The sequence below is a fragment of the Mustela erminea genome, chromosome 7 (genome assembly GCF_009829155.1).
Source record: "Mustela erminea isolate mMusErm1 chromosome 7, mMusErm1.Pri, whole genome shotgun sequence".
NCBI lineage: Eukaryota > Metazoa > Chordata > Mammalia > Carnivora > Mustelidae > Mustela > Mustela erminea.
The window spans coordinates 13,897,583-13,925,392 of NC_045620.1; the positions used below are offsets into that span (position 1 = coordinate 13,897,583).

The following is a 27,810-nucleotide window of genomic DNA, read 5'->3' on the forward strand; positions in this document are numbered from 1 at the left end:
GCCTACATGTGATCTCTGTCAAATAATTAAATAAATAATCTTTTTTAAAAAAAGAAAAATACAAGGGAACAAGCCAGGAAGTGCAGCCATTGTGGGAGTGAGAGCAGGACAGTAGGAGGCAAGAACATCCCCAGGCATTGATCAGCCCAAGAAACACAGAGAGCTAGTGTGTGGGAAAAAGACAGAGGGGAGGCTTGAGGGAAGGAGGGAGCCTGAAGTGGAGTGGGCATCAGAGGGATGGAGGTAAGAACTGAGAGGGCGTGGTGGGGGCATGCAAGAGGGGGTGGGATAGAACGTAGGGGACGCAGGGAGGGGAGCACATGCAGAGTGATAAGGAGAGACCGTGGTGACCGTGGTGGGGGAGCATGGGGGCTGGACAGGGAGCATTAAGTACCCTCCATTGTGTAGGTGTCTCCACACCATTTCAAGAAAATGGCCTTTCCTAAAGCCTCTACTTGATGAGACCATCCACGACATTGTATTTTTCTAAGGGAGGACAGAGCGGAGTCCTCCTCACACACTGTCTGATGTCTTGGATTGAGTGCCCACCTGGAGGAGGGTCCAGCACTGAGCCCGGGATCCTAATCGTAGTGGGTAGCCTTCCTCATCTTTGGCGTGACCGGACATAGCCCCTCCCTTGGTTCCACTTCCCCTGCCCAGGGGAGTGTGGAGAAAGGGACTGTGCCCTTAGGGCCTGCAGTGAATCATCTCAGCCTGAATTGAGCCCTTTCATGCTCTATCCCTTCTAGAACGTGAAGCCTCCCAAGTTGCGTGTGTGGGAGGGAAACCCTGTTCCATTATGCCCAGCATAATTTCTTTTTTACCAGCATGGATGTAGGTCTTCAGCAGAAGAAAACCCCACTCAGCCCTCTGCCCCCTGCCTTTGCTTTTTCCAGCATGTGATTCGAGGGAACCGCCCAATCAAAACTGAGATGGCCCATCAGCTGTACGTCCTGCAAGTCCTGACCTTTAACCTTCTGGAAGAAAGGATGATGACCAAGATGGATCCCAATGACCAGGTAGGTGCTCCGTGGGACAGACTGCTCCCGGCTTAAGTCCTATGCTGTTTGATGTGGTGCATTCCACCATTAGGCTGCACACAGGGCACCTGCTGTGCGCCAGAGAGCATGCCTGATTGTGTCTGCAGAAAGGGTCTGTGTTGCCCTGGGAAACCCGGCTCTGCCTGTGTGCCGTCTCTTCCCGCTGCAGGACTCTCTGGGCCAAGCCCACCTCTGTCCTAGGAAGGCGGGGGTGATGCCTTCTTGGAGACTGATCAGGCCCAGCATCCCGCCCAGGAAAGCCCAACCTGCTCACTCTCTTCCTTGTTCCCTGGGCTAGCTGATTTGCCCCCTGGCTGTCTGTTTCACTTCTCAGGCTCAAAGGGACATTATATTTGAACTGAGAAGAATTGCATTTGATGCCGAGTCTGACCCTACCAGTGTCCCCGGGAGTGGGACTGAGAAGCGCAAAGCCATGTATACCAAGGACTACAAAATGCTGGGATTTACTGTAAGTTCCCCAAAGTACGGATCTTGGAAGGCCTGCTACCCTGACAGGAGGTCAGGGGACACACCCACACAGAGCCCCGAGAACTGCCCCCTGCATCGTGGTGGTCCTGGAATAGATGACACTAAGAAGCTAGAGGGGCCCTGCCACCTGGTTGCCCTTGGTGCTGGGAGGTCACACATTTCCCTGTAGCATTTGGCCCTGTAGAACAAATCCATATGTTGGAGGGCTCAGGAGGTCAGTCACGTGGGTAAAGAGAAGACCTCTCCCGAAAGAGCGAGGTGCTTTGAAAAGCAGAAGTGGGCATCTTGTCTTGTGAGAGGACACACTGGAGGATGGTGTTAATTCAGTTGAACACTGAGTGTGCACCTACCCACTCAGCGTACAGTATGCGGGGCGCTGGGGGGGCCAGAGTGAGTCAGCACCATCCAGAGTCAGGAGCTCCCAGTCTCTCAGAGACGGCGGGCAGGGAGGAGGGAACACGAGAGCCAGTGGCAGGGAGAGGGCAGTAGGCCACCCCCTCAGGTGGCACTGCACACAGGTGGCTACCAAGTCTCAAATCCGGTTCCTATATTTTCCCAGAACCATATCAACCCAGCGATGGACTTTACCCAGACTCCTCCTGGAATGCTGGCCTTGGACAACATGCTGTACTTGGCGAAAGTCCATCAGGACACCTATATCCGGGTAACGGCTCAGGGACAGTGGGCTCCGCCCTGCTGCCACATCTCTCGTCTCCCTAACCCCCTGCCGCCGCCTACCCCCACAGATCGTCCTGGAGAACAGCAGCCGGGAAGACAAGCACGAGTGCCCCTTCGGCCGCAGCGCCATCGAGCTCACCAAAATGCTCTGTGAGATCCTGCAGGTTGGGGAACTGCGTAAGTCCCCGCCACCCGCCTCTTCCTTCAGCTACTCTGTAAGCCAGAGCCTGGGGCACTCGAGGTTACAAAGCTGGGGGTCGGTGGGACTGGGCGACTACTGTGCTTGGTGAGCCGTCTCATCCTTGTGCATGGGACTCCTGGCTGCTGCTTGGTTCGAGCGGGTCATTTGACGTGTTCAGGAGCCGCGCCTCTGCCGGTTCGCCCCGGTGAGTCAGGAGAGACGAGCCGGAGAGAGGGCAGAGCCAGGCCGGCAGAAGAAAGCTGAGGAAGTAGAGGCGGGCCCGCCCCACGCTTTTCAGGCGTCCTGGCTTTGCTCTGCTTCTTTTCCTGGGACGTGAGTGCCCGCGAGCGCCCCGCCTCACCCGCCCCGCTTCTCCTGCTCCGCAGCCAATGAGGGCCGCAACGACTACCACCCGATGTTCTTTACCCACGACCGCGCCTTCGAGGAGCTCTTCGGGATCTGCATCCAGCTGCTGAACAAGACCTGGAAGGAGATGAGGGCGACAGCTGAGGACTTCAACAAGGTGCGTGCCTCCAACCTCTGACGCCCACGGGCAGAGGCTGTCACGTGACAGTGTGGGGCCACTGGCTTGAGCCTGGGGAGCCTCTGAGCTGGGAAACCAGTGTGGTCAGCTGCACTGGGTCACGAGGTGCAGCCCTGGAGAACCTGGGGCCCCTCTGCCTGTGCTTCCCCTGTAGCCTGGAGCCAGGGTCTGCCCCTCGATGCCCTCAGCCTGTCGCGGACCCAGTGGAGCCAGTACCCGCCATGGCCGCCTGTCTCCTGGAGAGGGCAGGAGGCTGAGCCTGACCATAATGGCACTGGCTGACCGAGCGCTTTACTGTGTCAGGCCCTGGTGTGGTCCCGGGACTGGGCAACACGAGGGAGAGGAGGGGGCTGGCAGGATAGGCACATCCCGGCTACCCGCTCGGTAGTCATTCCCACGTCCCCACACTTCGCAGGGACTGCCCGGCCCTCGGAAGCTGACAGTCTAAAAGCCACGCATCTCATTGTAAACAATTTGCCGAGTATAAAGAGGAGAACATTCTCTGTAGTTCCACCACCCAGTGATGATCTCACGTCTCCCTCTAGTCTTTTCTCCTGTAGACTTTGCCTTGCGTGGGCGCAGAGCTGCCGGACAGGCCGTGGGATGGCCTGTTTTCTCTTTCACTGTTGTTTGAGAGGAAGTAGCACGTCTCGAACCCACTCCCGCGCATCAGGCACTGTGCACCCACATAGCACCTCCCCGTCCTGCAGGCAGCATGTATCCGAAAACGAGTCTTCCTGTCTCTTGCTCCAGAGACGAGCTGAAGAAGGTCTGCACATGGCAAGTGGCTTGCTCAAGGCAGAGATTAAGAGATGGGGTCAGGATCTGAGCTCCTTTCTCTCCGCCTCCTGGACCCGTGCTCATTCCACCACACTGCCGGCTAGTTGAAATTCATGGGAAAGAAAGCACTTGTCCCTATCAGGCATTTGTCCTTGAGGACCACCTAAGAGGTGTGCCTTTGAGAGTCCGTACTCTCGCTCACCCAGCAGTTGTCTGGGGTCCCTTCAAGGCCGGGGCAGGGCCAGGCTGCCTGGAACTGGCCTGATTTCATCCTCGGAGGCGCTGAGGCAGCCGGCTTCCTTCCCTTCCGCTCAGGTCATGCAGGTGGTCCGGGAGCAGATCACTCGAGCTTTGCCCTCCAAACCCAGCTCTTTGGATCAGTTCAAGAGCAAACTGCGTAGTTTGAGCTACTCTGAGATCCTGCGGTTGCGCCAGTCCGAGCGGATGAGTCAGGATGACTTCCAGTCCCCGCCAATCGTGTAAGTGCCGCGTGTGGGTGGGGGGAGGCACCGCCAGCCCCGCCGTGTCCTCACGTCCCCTTTGCTCCCTTACGTGTCCACCCAGGGAGCTGAGGGAGAAGATCCAGCCTGAGATCCTGGAGCTGATCAAGCAGCAGCGGCTGAACCGGCTTTGTGAGGGCAGCAGCTTCCGGAAGATCGGGAACCGCAGGAGGCAAGGTGAGGGCACCTGGGCCACTAGGCTGGTCCGAGTCACCCCGCTGGGGAGGGAGCCTGCCGGACAGAGCCGTGCGGGGAGCAGCCTGGGAACACATTATCCTTTTGCCCTTCGTGTGCTCAGCCCTTTCCCAGAACTGTCCGTGGTCACCTGCTTGTCTGGCCTTGTGTTCCAGAACGTTTCTGGTACTGCCGCTTGGCCCTGAACCACAAGGTCCTGCACTATGGTGACTTGGATGACAACCCGCAAGGGGAGGTGACGTTTGAATCCCTGCAGGAGAAAAGTAGGTTCATTCTCCATTGCTGTATCATAGTAGCTGGACTCGATGTCAGGAGGCCTGAGTTTCCATCCTGGTGCTCTCAAGCCGATTATCTGGTCTTGGACGGCTTGTCTCCCTGGACCTGTCTGCTCAGTCTGTCCGAGGTCATCTCTACCTGGCCTACCCCACGGGGCTGCTCGGGGAAGTCAGTGGGATCCCCGATGGATATGGGGGTGTAGATTGTCAGGGGGGCTGCAACACTGCCTTGAAGGGCAGTGGTACAGGCGGGGGCTCTGGAGCCAAACCGCCTGGATTCGAACCCTCCCTCTGCTATTCTAATTCATGCAAGTTAATTCTTACCTATGCCTTGGTTTCTCATGCAAGATGGGAGTAGTAGGCACATCCCCTTCGTAAGAATTGAATGAGTCATGTACGTAAAGCCCTTAGGATGGGGTGGGGTCTGTTTGCGCTCATGGCATTGTCACCTTCATCACGGTGGCGTGGATGTGATGTGAGCATCTGAGGCCCTGGTCCTCAGGGAGATGATCCCAAAGCCCTGAACTGACCCCCAGTGAGACTGGACACAGCCTAGCAGGCCAGGCCCCCAGGAAGGGACCGTGGAGGAGAAACTAGCACAAGGCCACTCTCTGTGAGCTGACACAGCCCTTTGGTCTGGGGGCTGGAGCTCCCTCCCAGCACAGCAAAGACCCCCTCACAGCATGAACCTTACAGAGACTAATTCCCTTCGTTTCCCAGTTCCTGTTGCAGACATTAAGGCCATTGTCACTGGGAAGGATTGCCCCCACATGAAAGAGAAGAGTGCTCTGAAACAGAACAAGGTGAGTGAAGTGGCAGGCTGCCAGAATCAGGGTCACTATCATGGTCATGGTGGTGCCCGGAGGGTTCAGTCGGTGGTGGCTGCTATTTAAGTGCGTGCTCTCCCGCCCCAACTAAGAACCGTTTTGGTTTGGTTTGGTTTTTTTAATATTTTATTTATTTATTTGACAGAGACCACAACTAGGCAGAGAGGCAGGCAGAGAGAGGGGGAAAGCAGGCTCCCCACTAAGCAGGGAGCCCAATGTGGGGCTCAGTCCCAGAACCCCGGGACCATAAGCCGAGCCGAAGGTAGAGGCTTAACCCACTGAGCCACCCAGGTGCCGCACTAAGAACAGTTTTGAACATACACAGAAACAGAAGCCCCACATACACATCACCCAGCCTTAACAACAATGGCACATCCTACCCATCCACTTACTATTACTCTGAAAAAAATCTCAAGTATGATATCATTCTCTTAAATATTTAGAATGTATCTGAAAACGATAAGGACTCTTAACATAATCCCAATACCATTACCACACCTAAAAAGAAATTTAAAAAGTTTTTATTTAATATCAAATATCCCATAGATGTTTGCATTCTTATAAATAACTTAATTTCTCTGTATAAAAAATACATAAATGTTGGGGCGCCTGGGTGGCTCAGTGGGTTAAGCTTCTGCCTTCGGCTCAGGTCATGATCGCAGGGTCCTAGGATCGAGCCCCACATCAGGCTCTCTGCTCATCGGGAGACCTGCTTCTTCCTCTCTCTCTGCCTGCTGCTCTGCCTATTTGTGATTTCTCTTTCTCTCTGTCAAATAAATAAATAATATCTTTTGGGCGCCTGGGTGGCTCAGTGGGTTAAAGCCTCTGCCTTCGGCTCAGGTCATGATCCCAGTGTCCTGGGATCAAGCCCCACATCGGGCTCTCTGCTCGGCAGAGAACCTGCTTCCTCCTCTCTCTCTCTGTCTGCCTCTCTGCCTACTTGTGATCTCTGTCTGTTAAATAAATAAAGTCTTTTAAAATAATAATAATAATAATAATAATATCTTTTAAGTAAATAAAATAAAAATATATAAATGTTTACGTGTATGCACACATGTAAACATATGCGCACATACGCACACTCATACCCATTTTGTTCACTGAATCAGAATCCAAATAGGATATGCACATTGTGATTAGTTTTTAGTTCCCCTCTCTCTCTTTTCCGTCTTTGTTTTCCTCTCTGCAGTTTATTGGTTGACGAAACCAGGTTGCTTGTTTGGTATTTTCTGAGTCTGAAATGTGCTGATTGTCTCCCTGTGGTACAGTTTAACTTGTTCCTCTGTCCTAGATCTGTACGTTGGTGGAGAGATTTAAGGGGAGGCTGGATCCCAGCTCAGGGTTGACCCCCTTTTTGGGGGGTGGGCGGGACAACTTCCTAGGTGGCATTATGTTCTATCAAGAGACACGTGATGTGATCGTCTCTGTTTTTGCGAGGTTAGCAGACTCTCGGTGCTACTAAGGGTTTCTTCCGCAAGTAAATTAAGATTTGCAAACTAGTGGTGTTCTAATGCGGTCATTCCTTTTCATTTATGAGCTGAACTGCTTATCTAAACAGAAGCCTACCATCCTCTACTCTTGGCTTCCCAGTGGTCCAGTTTATCTAAGAAAGGAGAACAAGTGCTTGATTCTTTCCTTTTATAAAAGTACTTTCAGGGGCTCCTGGGTGGCTCAGTGGGTTAAGCTGCTGCCTTCGGCTCAGGTCAAGATCTCAGGGTCCTGGGATCGAGTCCCACATCGGGCTCGCTGCTCAGCAGGGAGCCTGCTTCTCTCTCTCTCTCTGCCTGCCTCTCCATCTACTTGTGATTTCTCTCTGTCAAATAAATAAATAAAATCTTTAAAAAAAAAAAAAAAGTACTTTCAGAATAGTGAGTCGGTTCTCTGGTATCATCCAGCAGTGATCGATCTGGGTGTGTGTTGTTTTGTTTCGTTTAGTATTACCACGAGCTCGTGCATTTAAGCAAACTGCTATTTGTCCCAGCCTGTTACAGTTACATTGTTGATGCTTAAACTCTCTCAGCTTGGGTCACAATTTGTTACTGTTGTCACGGTTCCTGAACCATTAAGGCTTTCAGTCTGATCACCAACATACAAGCCAAAGGTCATCTATAGTCACAGACTCTGAGATACAGAGGTTTTGAGTGTTGAGAAACAACTTTTCTCCAGCGTTAGGAGCGTCCACATCTTGGGCGTGACTCGGCTGGGGAACGGGTGAGTTAACACTCGCTAACACCGTGCCTTGTCTCCAGCCACACTTGTGCACGTGCCCGGGGTCCTAATGATACCAAATCTGAGCCAGCTCCTTCGGTGATGGTGCCACGTGACCAGGAATTTGGCCAAACTCTTGGTGCGCAGAGCCCAGGCCACCCCACTGCTCCACGGAACTGAAACCCTTTCTCTTTCAGGAGGTGTTGGAGTTGGCGTTCTCCATCCTCTATGACCCTGATGAGACCTTAAACTTCATTGCACCCAACAAGTATGAGGTGAGCAGTGGGGTACCGCTTTGGACAGCCGAGCCCCTACTGTGACTCTTTAGCTAGAGGGCAGGAGTGGGCAGGACAGGGACATTGCCCTAAAGACGGGACCACAGTGTGTCACGAAGGCTTTCTGGCACCAAGGATCTGCCAGACTGGAGTCCATCCCCCTGAGTTGGGCTCCCCAGGTTACTCTTTAGCAGCAGCCGTAAGTTGCTATTAGAAAAACAGGTTCACCAGGGGGTAGACTAACTTGTCTGGACTGGGAAAATGCTCCCCCCTTTTCAATCTCCAGCATCGGCCACCTTCCTGAGTGAACCCGGCAGATGCTTCCTCCTCAGGGCTCCTGGGCACAGGCAGTAGAGGGTCGGGCCTGGGCTTTGAGGCTGCTGGGTCTGGTCCTCCTGACACGGGGCCTGCCCTTGTACCTGCAGCTGTAGAGGTTATTCCGGGTCACGTGAGTAACTGTGCTTGAGTCCCACGTGGCTGCTGAGCTCGGGGAGCATCAGAGGGGACTAGAGATGGGGCTTCTGGAAGAGGAGATGCTTCGGCAGACCCCGAGCCACCAGTGGAGGTCTGTTGGGAAGAAATGAGGAACTAGCAGGTGGGGAGACAGGTGAGCAAAGGCAGGGAAAAAGATCAAACAGGAGTGAGACAGGGATAGGCCGACAATTCTGTTATTCCTCCTTATCATGAGACCCTCTAGCACTTATTTTAACATTTGTTGGCTGGGCTTCTCTTTTTTAAAACTTTTTCTGAAACAAAATTGAGATCCTACAGTGATTCCTCTTGGGTCCTGCTTTTATCATCTGGTATGTATCCTTCCCACCATTGCTCATTTCCGGGGCAGTTTTGGGTAGTTGATACCCCAGTACTCAGGTGTCATTTTGCTATATTTATTAGTTGCATTTTAAAAAATCAGATTTAAAAAAAAAAAATAAAAGTAGGGCGCCTGGGTGACTCAGGCCCTCTGTCTTCGGCTCTGGTCATGACCTGAGGGTCCTGGAATCAAGCCCTGCATCGGGCTCTTTGCTCAGCGGGGAGCCTGCTTTTCCCCCCGCCCGACCCCTCTCTCTCTACCTGCCCCTCTGCCTACTTGTGATCTCTCTCTCTCTGTCAAATAAGTAAACAAAAAATCTTTTTAAAAAAATCATATTTTAGCTTATCATAGGAAGCTTTAAATGTAAATCCCTCATAAAAGCCCAAAGGTTGTTGTTTTGAGGGGGGCTTTTTTTAGAAAGTGATGGTCACCTCCCATTTTATCTTTGCCATTATCCCCAGTCAGCTTTGCCTCTACTCAGTGGTGTCAAAAGAGACTTAGGGTGATTCCTCTCAGCAAAGGGACCTTGGCAGGCCCTCTTGCTGACCAGGGGCCACCATGTGACATTTTGCAACTTGCTCCCACAGTACTGCATCTGGATTGATGGCCTTAGTGCCCTTCTGGGGAAGGACATGTCCAGTGAGCTGACCAAGAGCGACCTGGACACCCTGCTGAGCATGGAGATGAAGCTGCGGCTCCTGGATCTGGAGAACATCCAGATTCCCGAAGCCCCGCCGCCAGTGCCCAAGGAGCCCAGCAGCTATGACTTTGTCTATCACTACGGCTGAGCCTGGAGCCAGACTCCACGGTGCCCAGGAAGGGATTTGGGGCCCAGAAGAAACACCCACAGACTGGTGCCTTGTCTTTTGCTTGTACAGAATCTGTAGTGACCACGGTGGCCAGTAAATGCCAGCCATTCCTCAGACTCCCCTCAGACCACCCAGAGCTTCCTCTTGGTCCCCACCCGCTGCCACAAGTCACCAAGGCAGGGTGCTCGGCCCTTCCTGTCACCGCGGAGCCTGGGATCAGAGCATGAGGAATGAACAGCAGGCACCCCTGCCTTCCGGGCCAGGGACTGCTTGGGCTGGAGTTAACAAGTCACTCACCTTTTCTTCCTGAGTCTGCTCTCCGGTCAGCTGGATCCCCGGGTAGGCAAGCGCGAGCCCGGCAAAGGCTGCCTGCAGAGGACAGACGTTCTGGGCGTGTCGGGAGCCTCAGAGAGACTGCCTTTGGGTGACCCGTGCCTGTGTCTCACATCCAAGCAGAGGCCTTGGCCTTTGCTTGGTAGATGCCTTGCCCTTGCTTTCATCGCCTTCGTGAGGGCTCACTCCGGCCTCATTCAGCGCCAACAGGCTGCTGCCACTGAGGCTCGGCTCTAACATCTCTGGTCTCCGGAGCCACCAGATCTCTCTTGCCCACGCACTTGTCTGGGCGGATGGAAAGTTCTCCCTACCAAGCTCTCAGGCTCTCATCCTGGCAAGTCAAAGACATGCGAGCTAAGTCCTCCCCTTTGTCTCAAAGAACTCTGCAGGGAGAGCCCAAACGAGGCCTGGGCGAAACTGGTGAGACTACTAGCGTCCACTCCCTCCCCCACTCCTCCCACATTTTTATCTTTTCCTTCCTTAGAGAGAAATCTCTCACCTAACCTGAATGGCAGCCCCCTCCTCTTTGCTTTCCTTTGGCCTCCCCGACCTCAGGAAGTTTGGCCTTCCCTTCCCCCCATCCCAGTGCTGTGGTTTCTGCCATTGGCCATGATTTCAGGGAGCTAGCTGAGGCCACAGCAGTGCCAACGGGGCTTCCCTGGTGCTGCGGCACATGTCAACCACGCACCCAGCCTCTCTCCTTGGACATGTGAACACAGTGGCAATCAGTATCGTAGTAGCCCGGCATGGTAGGTACTGCCCGATGAAGAGTGTACTATATATTTTCTTTACTAGAGGCCATACTTATACAAACGTGTATATATATTTATATAAGATCTACCTATCCTAGGATGGAATGTTTGAAGGAAAATAAAATTGGAGGCTCCCTCTAAAAAAAAAAAAAAAAACCACACTCCTCCACTTCCAGTTGTGAGCCAAGAGAGTAACCCGAGAGCAGCCAGGAGCTTCCTGCCAGTAACCATGTTTTCAATAAATACTCTTTCATGTACAAACCGTGGTACCTATTAACAGCTGTTCCTCTGTACTCGCTCTCTGCCCAAGGGAGCTTTCACCTTGGGTAAGACTTATTTCATCGTGTCTGGGAGACTTCCTCCCTTCAACCACTTTGCCCTCCCTGGGTGTGTGCATGTGTGTGTGTGTGTGTGTGTGTGTGTGCGTGCACGCGCACACACACACACACCCCTGGACAGTTAAGGATGCTCACAGACTGTTGCGCTGGGACAAAGGGTTTTCTGCTCCGGCTTGCTGGGCACAGCAGGGAATGGCATACTGTACACCCCCGTGATGTATCCTCCCTCTTCTCCCTGCCAGGGACGCAGCCAGGGAACAGCTCACGTTCTTGTGACTTAACAAAGAAGACATGTTCTTCACCCTGTGTGTCGCTGGTGCTTAGTGCTCAGCCTTCCAGCTGGTGTTTTAGGCTCTTGCTCCAAAACTCAGCCCCAATAGCTGGGAGGCTTGAATGAGGGTGGTGATGAAAATAGATACTTTCTTTTCCCTCTGAGAGAGAAAAGGGTGAGGACAAGCTCTTTCAAAAGGCATAGCAAGTGCAGGCAGTACAGGCCTTAAGGACTGAAGACAGCCAAGACCTCAGGCAGTGATGGGTACCATGGTAGGTGCTTGGTAAGTGCTGAATGAATGAACTAATGCCTGCATGAAGCCAGAGGGCGGGGGGTGGAGGCAGCAGTGGTTTGCTTAAGGCACTGCTTACACTCTGGGCTCAAACTTTCTGTTGAGAGTGGCCAGGGAGCCCAGCTCAGTCACTTGCAAGGACCTACGTTTGCAGCCAGTGTTAGAAGAGAACACAGGAGGCCCCAGGAAGAGAGGGCAAGAAAAACCCTAATGGCCGCCTGCAACCCTAGCCAGCTCTGCCCTCCTGGGGACTCTTGTGCCAGACTCTGCCTCTTTTAATCCTGCAACAGGAGTGAGATCTGAATTTGAGACCACTGCAACCTGCCCCATAGCTACTTTTCCAACCACAGCTTTGGCTAACTCCCCTTACAACTGGGCTTTAAGCCAGGCCCCAGTCTTACCTTCTCATTTCTTCTGCCCGGACACTCCCCCCAACTCCCCCATTCAACCTACTGAAATTAATTCTTAGAAAGTTTCAGGCACACAAAATCTTTCACAAATGTGTATTATTTATCTCTCATGGATCTTCTAAAATTTAATGCCCCTGACTTACCATTCCCCAGCTGGCTTAAGATCTCAGTAGAGAAAGACCATGAGAGTTTTTATCTTTATGGTTTCATGGTTGTCCAGCACTAGGTTGGAATAAGGTAAATTAATCTGTTCAATAGAAGTAAACATGTGGCTATTTCCCGGCTGCCCCGGGTGCGCGTGCCACCGCAACACGCACTGGGCGCCAGAGCGAGGCGGATGGAGCGCGAGTGTCCCAAGCAAAGACGACAGGAAAAACCGCACAGGGTCTCCGAGAACCGTGCAGGCGGGCAGACCTCTGGAGCCCCGCCCCGCCCCGCCCTGCCCCGCCCCTCGGCGTCTTCGGGCGGAAGTGCCCCCACCCGCGGCGGCGCTCGGCCTCGCACTTCCGGCGGGAGGATCCGGCCCGGCGCGCCCGCGACCGAGGTGAGTGGGCGCGCCGCGGGATTTGTGCGCGCTCCCGCGGTCGGGGGAGGGCCAGCCCGGGCGGGAAAGTGGGGTCCCGGCCGAGCTCTGCGCGCCGCGGCCCGCCCGGGCTCCTGTCCCTCTCGGGCCTTCGTGTCCGCGCCATGGAGGGGCCGGGGCCTCCACTCGCCCTCCCCAGCCGCCTGACGCGCGCGCTTCTTCGGCGCTGCCTGCGCGCGCGGCGACGGGCCAGGTGCTGAGCCGCGCGGAACTGCGCGGACGCGGCCCGGGCGGCGGAGAGGCCGCATCCCGGGGTGGGGTGGGAGTGCGAGGCGCGCAGTAAGACACGTGGGCAAACTGGGCATCGTCAGGTGGTAGGAGGTGCCGAGAGGACGAGGAGCGGGCCCTAGAGGAGGCTGCAGCCGAGCAAAGGTCCGCGGAAGAGGGAACGGCCGGTGCAAAGAAGGACGCAGGCTCGATGGCCCTGGCAAACGGCCAGGGGCCAGCGTGGCGGGCTCCGGGGCAGTGGCGGGAGAACAAGGTTGCAGACACGGGCAGAGGCTAGTTGGGGGAAGGCCCTCCTCTCGGGCGCGCTCAGGTGTTGGGATTCGCCCTTTGAGGGCGTGGTCTGCTTTCGGCGCGTGAGCCTTCTCTCCTGCTGCTGTGTGGACTCCGGGCTGTCCGGGAAAGAGGAAGCAGGGACACCAGTTAGGAGACACTGCAGCCCCGAGGTGAGATCACCGTGGCTTAGACGGTGGCCGAGGGCAGGTGAAGACAGGCAGCTGGTCCACAGGGGTTGTGTGAGAAGGAACTGACCTAGGATAGGATTGGAGGAAGGAAGGAAAGAGTGGTCAGGGATGAGTTCATCATTCATTTGGGCTTAGGCTTAAGTAACCGGGTGTGTTGTGCTGGCATTTCCTAATGACTCTGGAATAGGTTGGGGGCACCTTCAGTTTGAGTATCTTGGGTGGAGCTATCAGGTAGACTCTTGGAGGTACCAGCCAGGAGCTGGCAGAAAAGGGTGGGGCTAATGGAAAGAATTTAGAAATCACTGGAATGTCTCTCAGATGGGATGAGATTACTCAAGGGAAAATGAAGAAAAGCCAGGGTCCATCCCTCGGCGGTCAACTTTTATAGGTTGGTTGACAAGGAGGAGCCATTGAAGAAGGCCAGGAGTCCAGAAAAGCAGAAGAAACAGCAGGAGAGTGTGGTGTGGCATCCAAGAGGCTTTACCAGTAGGAGGAAGTGGTCAGTTTTGTAAGGTGCTGATGAAAACAGAGACTTGGTCCTCAGAGGGGAACAAGGGGGAAGGTGTAGGGACTCAGTGGAGCAGTGGGGTGGGCTGAAGTGAGTTTGGGCTGCAAGCGAGTAGGGATGGTAGTGCAGAGGACCCTGGGGGAGTTCTGCTGTAAGGGGGCCAGGAAGGGCGTAAATCCTGCCACATGCCACCATCAGGCACTGTACCGGATGCCACTGACTCGCCTCCCAAGAGGCAGATGATTTTATCTTCCTTTACTGGAAACTGAGGTCCAGAGTTCAGGACATGCGAGAGTCCCAATGTTCATACAGGAGCCAGGAATGGATCCCAGGTCTTTCTCATCCCAAGCTCACACTTGTAGCACTAAATAGCACTGCCCATGTTACAGTCCCGGATTGAGGGGGGCCAGGTGCTATGGGGGGCTGTGCACCTACTCCATCCTGATGTGGCTGCTGCTCCCAGCTAGGCTGCCCTCAGGGGAAACTAATGCAGAATATGGAATTCCTTTCTTGTTAAGTGGGATTTGAAAAAGAGCATTTGCCCCTTTAAGCCTGGTTTCCCTTACCGTAAAAGTAGGGTGGGGACCGTATCAGTTACATATCTCTATTTCCCACGCTAGGTATACAGTGGTGCTTAATAAAATGGCCATTGAGTAAATGGCTAGATGATTTCCAAGAGCCCTTCTAGCTGAGGTCTGATTTTGTGTTTGGGGTTAGGTGACAATAGGAGAATGAGTGTTGTTCATTTGGAGACAGTGCTCCCTGTGGGCTGAGGTAATCAGAGGGACTTTCTGGAGGTAGGGGACCTGCTGACTGAAGGAAGGGTGGGATTTGAGCAGGAGGTTTGGGGTGGGGGGGTTGGCACAGATTGCCATGTTGGAGCAGAAACTGCACCAAAGACAGAGTATGTGACGAGTTGACTCACAGAAAAGTATAGACTGCCCTGCCTTGGGTGGGAACCACGGGGATCAGGTGCTGGCAGGTGGAAGGCCCTGTGGTTGCCTCTGTGGTGTAGGTAGTCATCCTTAGCAGGGAGCGCTTTTGCCCCTCATGACGTTTGGCCATGTCTGGGGACATTTTTGTTTGTCCCAACTTCGGATGAGGAGGAGGGGTTGCTCTTGGCATCTCTAGTAGGTAGAGATCAGGTCACTCCTAGACATCCCACGATGCACAAAGAATGATCTGGCCCCAAGTATCAATAATGCCAAGATTGAAAAACCCGGATACAGGGAAAGGCAAGGATGGTAGAAGCCACAGTGAAGCAGCCCATGCTTCCCCCACCTGCGGGGCCACAGGGATCGCGCTAGCCATGGTGCAAGCACCACAGCCGTGCTACTGGGCCACTGCTGTAGATGGTGTGGTTTCTCCAAACTCGTTCTCAAAAACAGTTCTATGAGAAACATGCCCATGGCAGACATACTCTTGGAAATTGCAATGCATGATAGAACCATGGAAAAACTGCATCAGGTAAAACAGCTGGGCTCTTGGGGCGCCTGGCTGGCTCAGTCCGTAGAGCACACGACTTGGTCTCTATTGTGAGTTCAGTTCTAGACCCATGCTGGGCACAGGATCTACTTTAAAAAAAAATTGGTTCCAGGGTTCAGGTAATTATAAGTAAGTCTTATATCTACGTAGATTATCAAAGTTACAAAGGATGTGGCACAATTATCAGTTATATGGACTGTCACTCTCTCAGAAACCCCCATATCACTGAAAGCTAGGGGAGTTCCCCTAAAAACACCCCCACAGGTTTCCAAAATTGCCCTCAAGAGAACCATAGCCTACCATATCCCTCCAACAAAACTTTATGCTAGCTCCCAGCTTGCCTCTGGGAAGGGCGGTGATAACCCAGCTTCCAGTGTACAGAGCGGAATGAAAGTCTCCCTTCAGAAAGGACTGGGGGTGAGAAAAGTAGGGTATGCCTGGTAGATGGTTCTAGGAAGGCTTCCAGAAGGTGGCATTGCAACAGATTGGTTACATCACAGAGGAGGAGACGGAAGGGACGCACACGTGAAGTGGCAGGTAGGGTAACTGTGCACCTGGGTCATCCTGGTCTCAGAGCCGGAGTGCTCTAGAACCTAATTAGGGCTGCCTAGGTGGATGGGCCTGGAGCGGTTTAGTTAGGCAAGACCATAAAGCAGGCCCCGCCTCTGGGGGAGCAGTCCTTAAAGCCTAAGGAAAGGGGAGGTATTGGTTTCCTGGTCCCATTTTTAATGCCTTAAAGATCAGATCAGTTCTCCAAAAACCAAGTGCCCCTCCCTTGCACTGAGTCATAGACCAATATGGCCAACTCCATGCGCCCAGTGAGCACAAGACCGCCGCAAGGCTCAGCCTCCCAGGGGACAGACACCACTCAGAGCAGCCTGCCCTGCACAAGTCCACTGCAGGGAAGGTGGGGAGCCGTAGGAGCAGCCCATCGAGCGGGGGTAGTCCCTGAGGAGACGACCCGTTGAGCTGAAGTTGAGCAGCGTCAGCTGAGAGGAAATGGGGGGTGGGCGGCATGTCCCTTCCTTCGGGCAGGAGGAAAGAGCCTGTGTGTCTGGGGGGCCCAGGCAGCCGGTGGGATGGGCACAGAGAGCCCCGAGCCGAGGCTGGAGAGGCCAGCGGGGGTGGGGGAGTGGGACGGGTCAGGATGGCAGAGCTGACAAGAAGGCTTTTGGTCTTTATCAGAGGAGCACCGGGAGCACTGTAGGGCTGACATCCGATCTGACATGATCAGATTTACGTTTTTAAAAGGTCACTTTGGCAGCAATTCATGGAGAACAGCTTGAGGCAACAGAGTGAACGCTGAGCGCGCACCCCTTCCTGGCCCCTGCTGGGTCCACTTTGGCCCCCTCCGTGCAGGCAGGGGTGGGGTGGACCCTTGCTCTGCCCAGCCACCCGAGCTTCCTGTCCATTCCTCTAGCCTCGGACCTGGGGACACGTGAGCCCTGCGGCCACTCAGTCATGGAGAGCATTGGCTCAGGCCACCAGCCTGTCGGATGAGGCCACTGCCTGGGGCTCCGTGGATGATTCCGAATCATGGAGGTGAAGAGGACGCCTCCAGCCAGGAGCCCTTGTTGACAGTCGCAGCCCAGCTCGGCCAGCTCTTCCCGCCGCGGTGTTCCAGAGGGGCGCCTGCCCCTGCCGGCCCGGAGCCTGGGAGCTGCAGCTGCCCCGGATGGGGCGGTGGGGCCTCGACGTGGCCTTTGTGTGGAAAGCGCTCTTGACGCTGGGGCTGGTCCTCCTCTACTACTGCTTCTCCATTGGCATCACCTTCTACAACAAGTGGCTGACGAAGGTAACGGGAGGCCTCGCAGCACAGGGGGCTGCCTGGGAGGGGGCTGCAGCCAGGGCCCCAGTGTCGCCGAATAGTTAGCACGGGCTGGCACAGGCTTCGGCTGATGAGAATGGAAGCCAGTCACCCTCGTACTGGGACCGGGCCCTAGAGCCCTGCCACACCAGGGGTTCCCCTCAGATGGGTGGGTCGAAGGGAAATTGGGAAAGGGAGAGACACCAAGGAGGAGCTGGGGTCACTTGGGAGGAGGGCAGCAACTGGTTATCGACTGGTAGAGAAGGGCTTCAGGGTTTGGATAACCGGTCCAGCCGCACTGGCCAGCGCTGGCTGTAACCCAGGGGCTGGAGCGGGAGGCTGACCGGTCCTGGGAAGTGGTGGAGATAGCACCAGGGCACGGTGGACCCCTGGTCTGCCACCGGCTCTCGGCATGATCTCTAGTATTGGAACGACGAGTCTCTCATCCCAAGTGATTGCTGATCAGGGGGAGGGGGGAGCCCCTTGACCGCTATAGAGCCCTGGTGAACCCCGCGGCCGGCGCCACTGCTGCTGGCCTGGCCAAGTGGGGAGAGGGGCTGTAAACCACGCCGGGCTGTCTGTGCTTTGGGCTCCTAGAGCTTCCACTTCCCACTCTTCATGACGATGCTGCACTTGGCCGTGATCTTCCTGTTCTCCGCCCTGTCCAGGGCCCTGGTTCAGTGCTCCAGCCACAGGGCCCGCGTGGTGCTGAGCTGGACAGACTACCTCAGGAGAGTGGCTCCCACAGGTTCGTGGCCCTGGGGCGGCCCCGGGTGCATGGAGGCTGGGGGCAGTGTTGTTTGGAAAACTGTGGGCTGAGAACAAACAGAGCCTTGGTGGCGTGGGGAGAAGGCCCTCTCCACCCACCCGCTTCACTCCTCTCAGCCTGCCTCCCCCAGCCCTATCTCTGCCTCTCATGTCCTCCCCAGGCGCTCCTACACATACACACCACACGCATGCTCACACACACCGGGATAAGCCCTGGATGCAGCACTGGCCTTGACCAGGAGCTCCAAGTCCACACCTGCCCTCACCTTGCTCGTGGGACGATGAGGGGCACCTCAGAGCACAGAGGAGGGGAACGAACCCAGGCCCAGGTGGGGAGGGCTTCCCAGAGCATAGGCTGAAATGGCCGAGGGTTTAGTGCCTGTGCAGGTCTGCAGGGGGACCGAAGCTGTCTTGGGATGCCGGGAACTGCTGTGCTGGTGAGAAGTGGGAGGCAAGAGAGGGTGGCAGGGACAGATCCTAGAGGGCCAGGTCCTCCCTGAGGAGTGTGCCTTCCACCGGATGGAGGAGAAGCTGCTCTGACCAGTTGCGTAGAAGGGATGACAAGACGCGAGGGATTGATACCCTTCCTCTGGGGATAGTCACAGTACTTCGCAGGCCCCGCCCCGTCCTGCCCGTCAGCCCTACTGCTGGAGCAGCACCCCTCCCTCTTTTTGGCCAGGAATTAAGCCTTCAGTTGCTGTGAAAGGAAGGCCCAAGGGTGTTCAGGGCAGAGCAGGGGGCACTTGGGGGCGCCGTGGAAGTGTCTAACAACTGGCTTGCCCTTGCTGGCCCGCCCTGGCTACATGTTCGGTGGGTGCCCGTGTCTCCACAGCACTGGCAACGGCGCTTGATGTGGGCTTGTCCAACTGGAGCTTCCTCTACATCACCGTCTCGCTGTGAGTCCCAGCACGCCCTCCCAGCCCCCTGCCCCCAGCACCAGGCTAAGGGCCCTCTCTGACCCTGTCCACACCCCCTACCCCAGCCTGTGGGGCCTGTGGGCTGGCTATGCCACCACCCCTGGGAGCAGCCCCTGCTCAGCTCCGCCCTGGTAGCCAGCAGCCCTCCCAGCAGTTGGTGGGCTCCGAGGGATGCTGTGCCTGCATGCCCAATGGCTGTGGGGTGCCAGGCGCTTAGAGCGGTGCCGGTCATGCCGGGGAGGAAGGGCACTGACCCGCACAGGTGGCAGCTGTAACAGTTGTTTCTCATCGCTGACCTTGTAGTTCAGGGTGCACAGTCCCGCCTTCTCTTTTCCTCCTTCCTGATCCCAGTCCCCACAGAGGAGCAGATAAGTAAGAGGACGTGGTGAGCTCAGGGTTGACCTGGAGCCTCTTCTCTCTGGCGACAGTCAGAGGCCCCTTTGTCAGAGATTGCTGCCAATGAAAGGTCACGTATCAGCCGGATGACTCAGGCCTCTGGTCTTTTGTACTCAGATTGCTCAGCTGTTCTGAGCAGAGCCAGTTGCCCTCAGGGAAGTCAGGGGTCCCCACAGCCTCCCGCCTTTCCAGCACAGTCCGTGGGCTCCTGTCCTGGTGGCGGCTCTGGGCCCTGGGCCCTGGCAGTGCATCGTGGGTCATTTGCCCTCGCAGGTACACCATGACCAAGTCTTCGGCCGTCCTCTTCATCTTGATCTTCTCCCTGATCTTCAAGCTGGAGGAGCTGGTGAGGCCCCAGCTCCCCTGGTCCCTCCTACCCCCACAGATGCTAAGACTGAAAGGGGTGTCTGAGCAGTGGCTTGTGAACTGTATGTGACAGAGGAGACGAGGCCAGCCCAGCTGGCAATAACTCCAGTCGCTGAGGGAGGACCTAGGACAGGCCACTGCTGAGAATACTTAGCAGCTGGCATGGCAGGTGTAATGACCAGAAGAATGACAGAGAAAGGGTTCAAGGATAGGGGTCAGGTGCAGGCAGGTCCTGGAGGCAGCTGCCCCTTATTTGCCAGGGCCAGAGTACTGGGGGACTTCCTGGGGGCCTAGAACAGCTGTAGGAAATTATTCCAGAAGTTTAAGTAGGGATGCTGGGTACATGTCCACGGAATGTCAGTCCTGCCTACATGGATGGGAGGGTGCTGGCTGGGACCCCAGAGGTCTCGGGGGAGAAGGGTTTCTTCCCCCAGATCAGCCAGCATAGCCCCTGGGCCCAGGCTCCAGGGTTGAGAAACTCAGGACCCTGCAGTCAGTGGCCACTGCTCCCCGCCCTGCTAGCGTGCGGCCCTGGTCCTGGTGGTCCTCCTCATCGCCGGGGGCCTATTCATGTTCACCTACAAGTCCACGCAATTCAACGTGGAGGGCTTTGCCTTGGTGCTGGGGGCCTCATTCATCGGTGGCATCCGCTGGACCCTCACCCAGATGCTCCTGCAGAAGGCGGAACTTGGTGAGAGCGGGCTGCGGGCCCCAGGCAGGGTGGAAGCAGGCCAGGCTGGGCCTGACGACTCACGCCCGAACTCATTCCGCAGGGCTCCAGAACCCCATCGACACCATGTTCCACCTGCAGCCACTCATGTTTCTGGGGCTCTTCCCTCTCTTTGCCATATTTGAAGGTACGTTGGGTTGTCCCTCTTGGGGTCCCCTCAGTGCAGCAGATCCCCCTCCCTGCTCTGAGGCCAACTCTGTGGTAGCTGCAGAGGTTACAAAGATCAAAGGTGCTGTCCGTCCATTGGCGGAGCCTGGTCGAAGGGCTGGACAGACATTAAACCAGATGGCTGGAATCCAGCATGATAAATGCTTACACAGAAAGTACACGTAAGAGGCGCCTGGGCGGCTCAGTTGGTTGAATGTCTGCCTTCAGCTCAAGTTATGGTCCCAGGGTCCTGGAATCGGGCCCCACATCAGGCTCCTTGCTCGGCAAAAAGCCTGCTTCTCCCTCTCCCTCAGTCTGTTTTTCCCCCTGCTTGTGCTCTCTTTCTCTTTCTCTCTTTTTCTGTCAAATAATTTTTAAAAAGTATATAAAAGACAACAGGCGATAATGATAGTGGACGTGGTACAACCAGACAGCTATGCCAGGGTGGTTCTGGGTTTTTTTTTTTTTTCTTTTTAAAGATTATTTATTTGAGAGAGAACACGAGCAGAGGGAGAGGGAGAAGCGGACTGCACTGAGCAGGGAGCCCGACTCGGGGCTCCATCCCGGGTTTCCGAGATGATGACCTGAGCGGAAGGCAGACACTGAACTGCCTGAGCCACCCGGGCGCCCCTGTTCTGATCATTTTACACGTGCCCCTCCAAGCCCCCACGTGGCAGTACGAGCATTATGTCCATCGTGCAGGTCAAAAACGGGTGGAGAGAAGTGAAGATAACTGCCCAAAGAGCCAGAATTCGGTTCCAGCTGCTGGTTCCTGAGTCCTTCCTCTTCACCAGGCCATGTTCTGTCTCTTAGAAGGAGCAGAGGGCCAGGAAGTCTTTCAGGGTGCTAGCGTGGAAAGCCAAGTCAAAAAGACTTCCCAGATGGAGGCAGACAGGCAGGGTCTCCCAGGAAGTGGGACCAGAAGGTTCAGAGGGTGGCGGCATGGGGGATGGAGTGTGTGGCCGAGGGGCAGGAGGCTGGGTCGGGCACCCTCCCCGCCCACCTTCACTTCCCAGACAAGGGGCGGGGGGGGGGGGGGGGGGGGGGACCGTCCCGGCTGCGGCTGCGAGTGCAGGTCTCCTTCCTTCCTTCCTTCCTCCCGGCTTTCAAGATTAGTCTTTGTCCCTGTTTATCCTTCCCCCCAGTCCCTTCCTTCTGTCCTCAGGGTCCTTACAGAGACTTCTGCCCCACATCCATTTTAGTTTCAAGCAGTGAAGCATCTCGAACTCTCCAGCTGGTTCCACTGTCCAGGAAGCTTCTGCTCTGCAGCCTCCTTTTTCTCCCAGTTACCGTCTGCCCCACCCTTGCCTTCTGCCCCCTGCGCCACCCAGCACGCCCCCTCCCGTCCTGGCCACGGACACCCTTCCCTGCACCCCCTCCGCCGAAAGCCCTGGGAGTTGTCACTTAGCAAAGCTGCATGGATTTAGCTCCTTTAATCTTTTCTGGTAAATTAATCCCCCAAGCGCCTTCAGCACTTATGTTGCTCTTTCCCGAATTTCCTTCAATTTGCCGCCGCCTTTGCAGTACTGCTGAGCCCAGCACCAGACAGGGCGCCCTACATTGGGCAGCTGCTTGCCTGGGAGGGACTCTCACTCTACTCTTCTTAGGTGCTTCCCTCCAAAAATCTCAGTGCTCATCCCGCCTCCAGCCCCCACAGGTGCTTGTTCTGTGCCTCTCTCGGGGCTTTTTCTGCACAGACCTACGGAGGGACAGTGTTGGAGGGCCAGGAACCCTCTAGAAGCCACACCAAACTTGGTGTGTGGGGGCCTGGGGGCGTGTCTCAAGAACAAGGCTTTGTCCTATATTTATGTGTGTGCGTTTACTTCTTGAGAACCGTTCTCCACTTTATACTGCCTGAGAAACGCAGGTCTGGCTGAAATGCTCTCATTTTATCACTGAGGGGATGGTCTCGAGAGGGGGCATGTCTCAGCTGCGTCCCGCAGCTGTGTGATGGCAAAGACCCAGATTAAAGTGGGGAAGGTTTGGGAGGATGAAATGAGGTCCTGTTGCAGGCGGCCCACCCGACATTGAGCGGGAGGGTTTGCCTCAGGGCCCAGGGCACTAACAGTTGTCACTTGATGGGCTGCCCCGCCTCTCTCTGGTCCCCTATTTACCACAGCTGCAGAGGCCACGCAAAGTCATGCTCCTTCCCAAAGACAGGCAGATCAGCACTGAGGGAGGGGACAGGGCTTCCACCCTAGCACAGGGACACTCGGGGGGCCATCGCTGCTTCCCTGGGTCCCCAGGTGTCAGGCTGTCTGCACAGTGTTCTCTTCCACCTGCTGTCCCCCTCCTCAGGGCTGCAGCGAGTGGGGTGTGACTGCCCCATGCTGGGTCTCCCACTCCCTGAGGACACCAGCACGTGGCCTCCCACTGTCTCCCTTTGATTTCAGGTCTCCATTTGTCCACATCAGAGAAGATCTTCCGTTTCCAGGACACCGGGCTGCTCCTGCGGGTTCTGGGGAGCCTCTTCCTTGGAGGGATCCTCGCCTTTGGTCTGGGCTTCTCTGAGTTCCTCCTGGTCTCCAGAACCTCCAGCCTCACCCTCTCCATTGCTGGCATTTTTAAGGTGCATACGTGGGGGGGGGCCCCAGTCCTGTCTTACAGCACAGACCACAGGCTCCGTAGCAGCTTCTGTCCCAGCTCCCGCGCCCCAGACCCCAGCAGAGACAAAACAGAGAGCCTGCTTAGGGTGCTCTCGTCTGAAACTCCCTCCCGTCCTGGCCACAGTCCTACACGGTGGTTCCCAGATGGAGGACACACACCCAGCAGGTGGCTGAGCTGGGATTCTGACTCCACAGGGCCTGGGGTGCAATCTCTTGTTACCATGAATGCCCACTCTGGTCTCTGGTTGTTTGGCAGTGGCCTGGAACTGTGGGTTGAGAAGCCCCATCCAGACTCATTGGGAAAGGGGGTCTGTGATTGATTGGTGATGTCTGCCATGGTCACAGCAAGGGACAGTGCTTTGTTAGCCTGTTTTGCCTTTACTGCTCCCCAGCAGCACATGTGCCTCAGCTCTCAGGTGTCCCCCTCCCCTGCCACCCCTCACACCGCCCTGCTCAGCCCATGGGGGCAGGGTGCGGTTTCTCCTTCATGAGACAGACACTGGCGCCAGAGTAGTGTTGCCTAAACCCAGAACCATACGTCTCCCCGAGGGGCTTAGGAAGAGGTGTGAGCTGCGGTTCTCAGAATGAGTCATGTCACCAGTCCTACCAGCAGCCACCATGTCTGCAGAGCCCTGTGGTCAGTGTGTGTCCTGTGGAGCCCAGGGTGACACGGCATTCTCCTGTTGCAGCATTGCGCCCTCCATGTCTGGGTGCCTTCTGGAAGCACAGCTGTCCTTCCTTCCTGTGCACATGGCCGCAGGCTGGACACTCTGCTCCCAGCCTTGGGTCTGGTTTGCCTCTTTTAACCCTGACAGAATGCAGTGCAGAGCACCTCCCTTGTTGCCTCTTAGTAGCACCAAGGGAGGAAAGCACTGCCGGCAGACCTGGTGCTCTGAGCTCAGGGAAGCCCCCATTTTGCCCTGCTGGCCAGGCCACCTCCGGCCCCAGGAGCTCTGGCAGGCCAGGCTCTGCCCTGTGGTTGTGCCCGGTGCCCCCACCGTCTGCCTTCCTTGCAAAGGAGCCAACTCCTGATTGCTTCCCCTTCCTGCCCCTCTGCCTTTAGGAAGTCTGCACTCTGCTGTTGGCAGCCCACCTGCTGGGGGATCAGATCAGCCTCCTGAACTGGCTGGGCTTCGCACTCTGCCTCTCGGGCATCTCCCTGCACGTGGCTCTCAAAGCCCTCCACGCCAGAGGTAACCCGAGCCCCGCTCAGAAGCTGCTTTTCTGATGCTCCCCGCCGTGACTCAGCCCCTTGGATCTCCCCTTGACCCAGCCCTAGGGCCCCAGCCACCCAGCCAGGAAAGGCACGTGGCTCCACTCACCCAGGCCACCGCCATTGCCACATGGGCTCCCCCCGCCCCCCCACTTAGAAGCTGGTCATTTCCAGGAGGTGGGGTGGAGTAGGTGGGACCTGGGCAACTTGACACGCACATTGGGGGACACCAAGAAAACTGTGGTTGTGTCTACAGCTGGTTTCTCTCTGTCCCCAGGTGACGGTGGCCCTAAACCCTTGAAGGGGCTGGGCTCCCACCCCGACCTGGAGCTGCTGCTTCGGAGCAGCCGGCCGGAGGAGGACGACAACGAGGAGGAGGGGGAGTACTTTGTGGCCCAGGGGCAGCAGTGACGAGCCAGGAGACTGGCAGGGAACCAGGCTGCTCCCAGGCCTCGCACCTCACTGCAGCCCCGGGGGGGGGGGGGGGGACTCTCCCGGGCTGGGCCTCGGGGAGCACGTGACCACGCGGCGGGGCTCCCGCAGGTCCCTGGTGCAACCGAGGGGGGAGCGTCAGGCCAGAACAGGGCCCAGATGTGCCCCGCTGGCCAAGGGAGCGGGCTGGTCTCCGTGGCTTGCTGGGCGCTGACAGCGCAGGTGGTGATTTCCAGGGGCAGCGGGTTTCTAAGGGGCCGGGTTTAAACTGCGGAGCAGTTGGGAAGGGGAGAGGCCAAGGCTGCAGCCTGGCCTCTCCCCTGGGGTCTGGGGCGTGTCTTTTCTCAGTACAGGTCTATTTATAGTTTGGAAATAAAGGATTTACAGTCCACTGGCCACTTGGCTGTTGACTGGAGGAATGGGGGCTGGGGTGGGGGGGGATGTGGACCTTGCTCTCCCCTTCCGTCCCTGCCCGGGGCTGCCTTCAGATGACTGGTCAGACTGCAGGCAGGAAAAAAAATATTTACAGAGCACCATTCTGGGGCTGTTAGGGCTTTCACAGCCTAGATTTGAGTCCTGTCACTTACTAGCTGTGTGACCTTCAGCAGATGGGTTAACTTCTCTGTACCCCAGTGTTTTTCTCTGTGAAATGGGAATAATTTTCTCGGTTATTCAGAAGACGAAGTCAATATTGATAGTAGATTAAATGTTATATATAAGTGTTTATTTTGCAAATTCTTTCAACGACCATGGAATCAGGACCCTACACGAGTGACAGAACTAGGATTCACAGCCAGGTCCTGTCCCAAGCACATGCCCATGGAAGAGACGCAGATGGACTGGCTTAGGGGCCTCGGAGATCTGAGCAGAATTTCTGTTCACCTGACTTGGACTGGTCACACCCCCCTGCCTGCACTGCAGCCCTTATAAAACGAGAGGGCTGGGCGAGATCCTGCTCTGATGTGCCAGGGTTTTGAAAACTGGCCTCCGCTTCAAAGGCCTCGCTCCCCGCCCCCCGCCGCCGCCTCCTCCCCAAGGTCCGGCACTTCCAGGCAGAAGTGCTTCGAGGCACCCACAGCAGGTGGCGCCGTTGCACCACGCGACTCCCCGGGCGCCACCCACCGGCGGGCTCAGAATCCAGGCTGGGGTCCTGGGAAGAGGACAGCGGTGTCTTAGGACGGGGACCAGAACGGGGCTTGTCACCGACTGCTCTAATCACATCGGAGTCACAAAAGCACACTCCGATAAGCCTAGGAAGACAGTTACACTTTAGAAACTGGTCAGCAAACTTCCGTAAAGGGCCAGATGGTCCGGGCCGTGGCTTCTCCCGTCCTCTGTCGCCCTCTGCCCTCATAGCAGGAAGGCGGACAGACACAAAAAGGTGTGGCTCTGTCCCAGGGACACCTCACTTCCCAAACCAGGAGTCTGCTCGGGGCGCTGGGTTGCCAGCCCCTGCCGTAGAAAATCCCGGAGAAGGCCGGGGACCCGCGGGCAGGGAGCCAGCGGGGAAGGCGAGGCCGCGGAGGGGGCGGGACTAGCCTGAGGTCCTCAGAGCCTCGGGGCTCAGGAGGAATTGGGAGGAGATCTGCGCCCGCCCCCAAGTCCCAAGGCAGACAGACTTCCCTCCGAGAGCTCCCCTGCTGTGGGGCCTTACCTGGGCTGGCCGCCCCCCGCCCCCCCGGATTCTGCGGGCTCCGAGGCCGGGACGAGAGCAGCTCACACTCCACACCGCATGACGGATGACGTGGGGCCAGCCAGCCGAGAGGAGGGGCCGGGGGCCTCCCACCTCTGCCGGAGAGGCTGCTCCTGGGCGGGAGAGCCTGCCACAGCCCCGCGCCGGCTCAGGTGGATGAGAGCTTCCTGTCTGCTCCCCCCACCCTGGGAGTAAGCGCTGCTGTCTGGTGCAGTAATTACAGGGTGCAGAGCGGGGCCCGCACCGCCCGCGTATTGGGTTCAATGACAGCCCCTCACTTAGCAGCAATTACCAGCTGAGCCTGGAGGAGGCCTCCCTCTCCTCCCCCACCCAGCCCACCCGATCGCCTGGCCTTCTGGGCCAGACAGCGTCCACCCGGGGCCGCGAGCCCTGGAAGCACCCATGCCGTCTGCAGCCATTGCATCTCGGGGCTGCAGCGTCGCCATGGCAACTCGGTGCTTGCACAGGTCGAGGGAAGCTGAGGATGTGACTTGTCTTTCTAAGGCTGTGGCGTCTGTCCCCACGCGGCCTCCAACTCTGGGGCTTTGGCAGAGTGCGGAAGGAGGGCTGCCCTGCGGGCTCAAGTTTTAAATGCTTGCATGCCCATCGTCTCCCCGGGGCAGGGGGAAGGAAGGTCTACGCCCCTACTACATGATGATGTCTGCAGTCGGGGTAGTGGTGGGAGAAGAAGAGGATGGGTTCACCTTGGGGGGAGACCCGAGACAGGAGTGGGACCTGAAATGCCTTCCTCTTCATCCTGGCACCCTTCTCTGCCTGGGTTTGGGGGGCCACCGGGGTCTGGTTCTGCTCCTGTGAGAAACCCGAAAACCCGGTGGCTGGAGAGCGGAATCCCTTGGTACGGATAGAATTGTCTCCGCAGTACTTGCCACAGCTCTCTGCATCCTACGGTAATGTTGGACTCCGGGTGGGGGGGTCCCCAATTTGCAATCCAGAGGACAGGGTGGGGACTCCCAAATGGGGTCACCCATTTGGGTCGACCACACTCAGCGAGCACTGGCCACATGCCGGGCGCTGTGCTGGACTTGGGTTAGGGATGAGTGTTCTTGGAGAGACAGCAAGTGGGGCCCCCCTTCCTCCCAGGCCCAGGGAAGTGTGGAGGCAGGGGACAAGGGAACTGGGGAAGAGAACAGGATATCCGCTGGGTACCCTTTAGGCCGTTCACAGGGGTGACTTGTCCCCAACAACCCAGGGCAGTAGGGATGGATTATCCCTATTTCAGAGCTGTGGGAACGAAGCTCACGGAGGTTAAACTCCGCTGTGACAGAGCAGCCCCGGGCCCCCACCAGACTTGGAGTTTGCTCTCCTTTCCTCCTCTTGCCTTGTGAAGAGGTATGTGCCTTGGGGACATTGCTGATCCCCTCTGGGCCTGCCTCCTCCTCCATAAAGAAGGAAAAATGATAGCCCATATCTCTTGCCAAAGCTGTTGTGTAGATGAAATCGA

General features: G+C 56.5%; 2 protein-coding genes across 6 annotated transcripts in view; both read left to right on the forward strand.

Moving 5' to 3' along the window:
• Positions 1 to 10,958, forward strand: part of ELMO2 (engulfment and cell motility 2) — a 39,106-nt gene extending 28,148 nt beyond the window's left edge. For all 3 annotated transcript variants that reach the window (XM_032350466.1, XM_032350468.1, XM_032350467.1), the window contains 11 exons: positions 897 to 1,019; positions 1,375 to 1,509; positions 2,089 to 2,193; positions 2,276 to 2,384; positions 2,775 to 2,911; positions 4,028 to 4,191; positions 4,277 to 4,389; positions 4,563 to 4,670; positions 5,403 to 5,485; positions 7,915 to 7,992; positions 9,391 to 10,958. In XM_032350466.1, coding sequence (XP_032206357.1) covers positions 897 to 1,019; positions 1,375 to 1,509; positions 2,089 to 2,193; positions 2,276 to 2,384; positions 2,775 to 2,911; positions 4,028 to 4,191; positions 4,277 to 4,389; positions 4,563 to 4,670; positions 5,403 to 5,485; positions 7,915 to 7,992; positions 9,391 to 9,591 — 1,356 coding nt within the window. In that variant the 3' untranslated portion in view covers positions 9,592 to 10,958. The remainder of the gene's footprint in view (positions 1 to 896; positions 1,020 to 1,374; positions 1,510 to 2,088; positions 2,194 to 2,275; positions 2,385 to 2,774; positions 2,912 to 4,027; positions 4,192 to 4,276; positions 4,390 to 4,562; positions 4,671 to 5,402; positions 5,486 to 7,914; positions 7,993 to 9,390) is intronic.
• A 1,476-nt stretch (positions 10,959 to 12,434) lies between these two features.
• On the forward strand, positions 12,435 to 25,167 carry SLC35C2 (solute carrier family 35 member C2). 3 transcript variants are annotated; one of them, XM_032350470.1, is made up of 10 exons: positions 12,435 to 12,552; positions 16,694 to 17,068; positions 17,678 to 17,828; positions 18,681 to 18,744; positions 19,435 to 19,507; positions 20,050 to 20,218; positions 20,301 to 20,384; positions 22,798 to 22,973; positions 24,074 to 24,203; positions 24,501 to 25,167. In XM_032350470.1, the coding sequence occupies exons 2-10, from the start codon at positions 16,949 to 16,951 to the stop codon at positions 24,632 to 24,634; spliced, it is 1,101 nt and encodes a 366-aa protein (XP_032206361.1). In that variant the 5' UTR covers positions 12,435 to 12,552; positions 16,694 to 16,948; the 3' UTR covers positions 24,635 to 25,167. The 3 variants fall into 3 exon arrangements, with proteins under 3 accessions (XP_032206361.1, XP_032206362.1, XP_032206363.1); XM_032350471.1 differs by lacking the exon at positions 12,435 to 12,552 and adding an exon at positions 12,758 to 13,262; XM_032350472.1 differs by lacking the exons at positions 12,435 to 12,552; positions 17,678 to 17,828 and having other exon boundaries at positions 16,985 to 17,068.
• Positions 25,168 to 27,810: the final 2,643 nt, after the last annotated feature.

What these genes read in the sequence shown, in the direction of transcription:
- SLC35C2 (XM_032350470.1), top strand. Translation starts at nt 16,949, where the DNA reads ATGGGGCGGTGGGGCCTCGACGTGGCCTTTGTGTGGAAAGCGCTCTTG. An exon ending in CAGGAGAGTGGCTCCCACAG is followed by an intron (nt 17,829 to 18,680) that starts GTTCGTGGCCCT and finishes GTGTCTCCACAG; the next exon opens with CACTGGCAACGGCGCTTGAT. An exon ending in CCTGCAGAAGGCGGAACTTG is followed by an intron (nt 20,219 to 20,300) that starts GTGAGAGCGGGC and finishes CTCATTCCGCAG; the next exon opens with GGCTCCAGAACCCCATCGAC.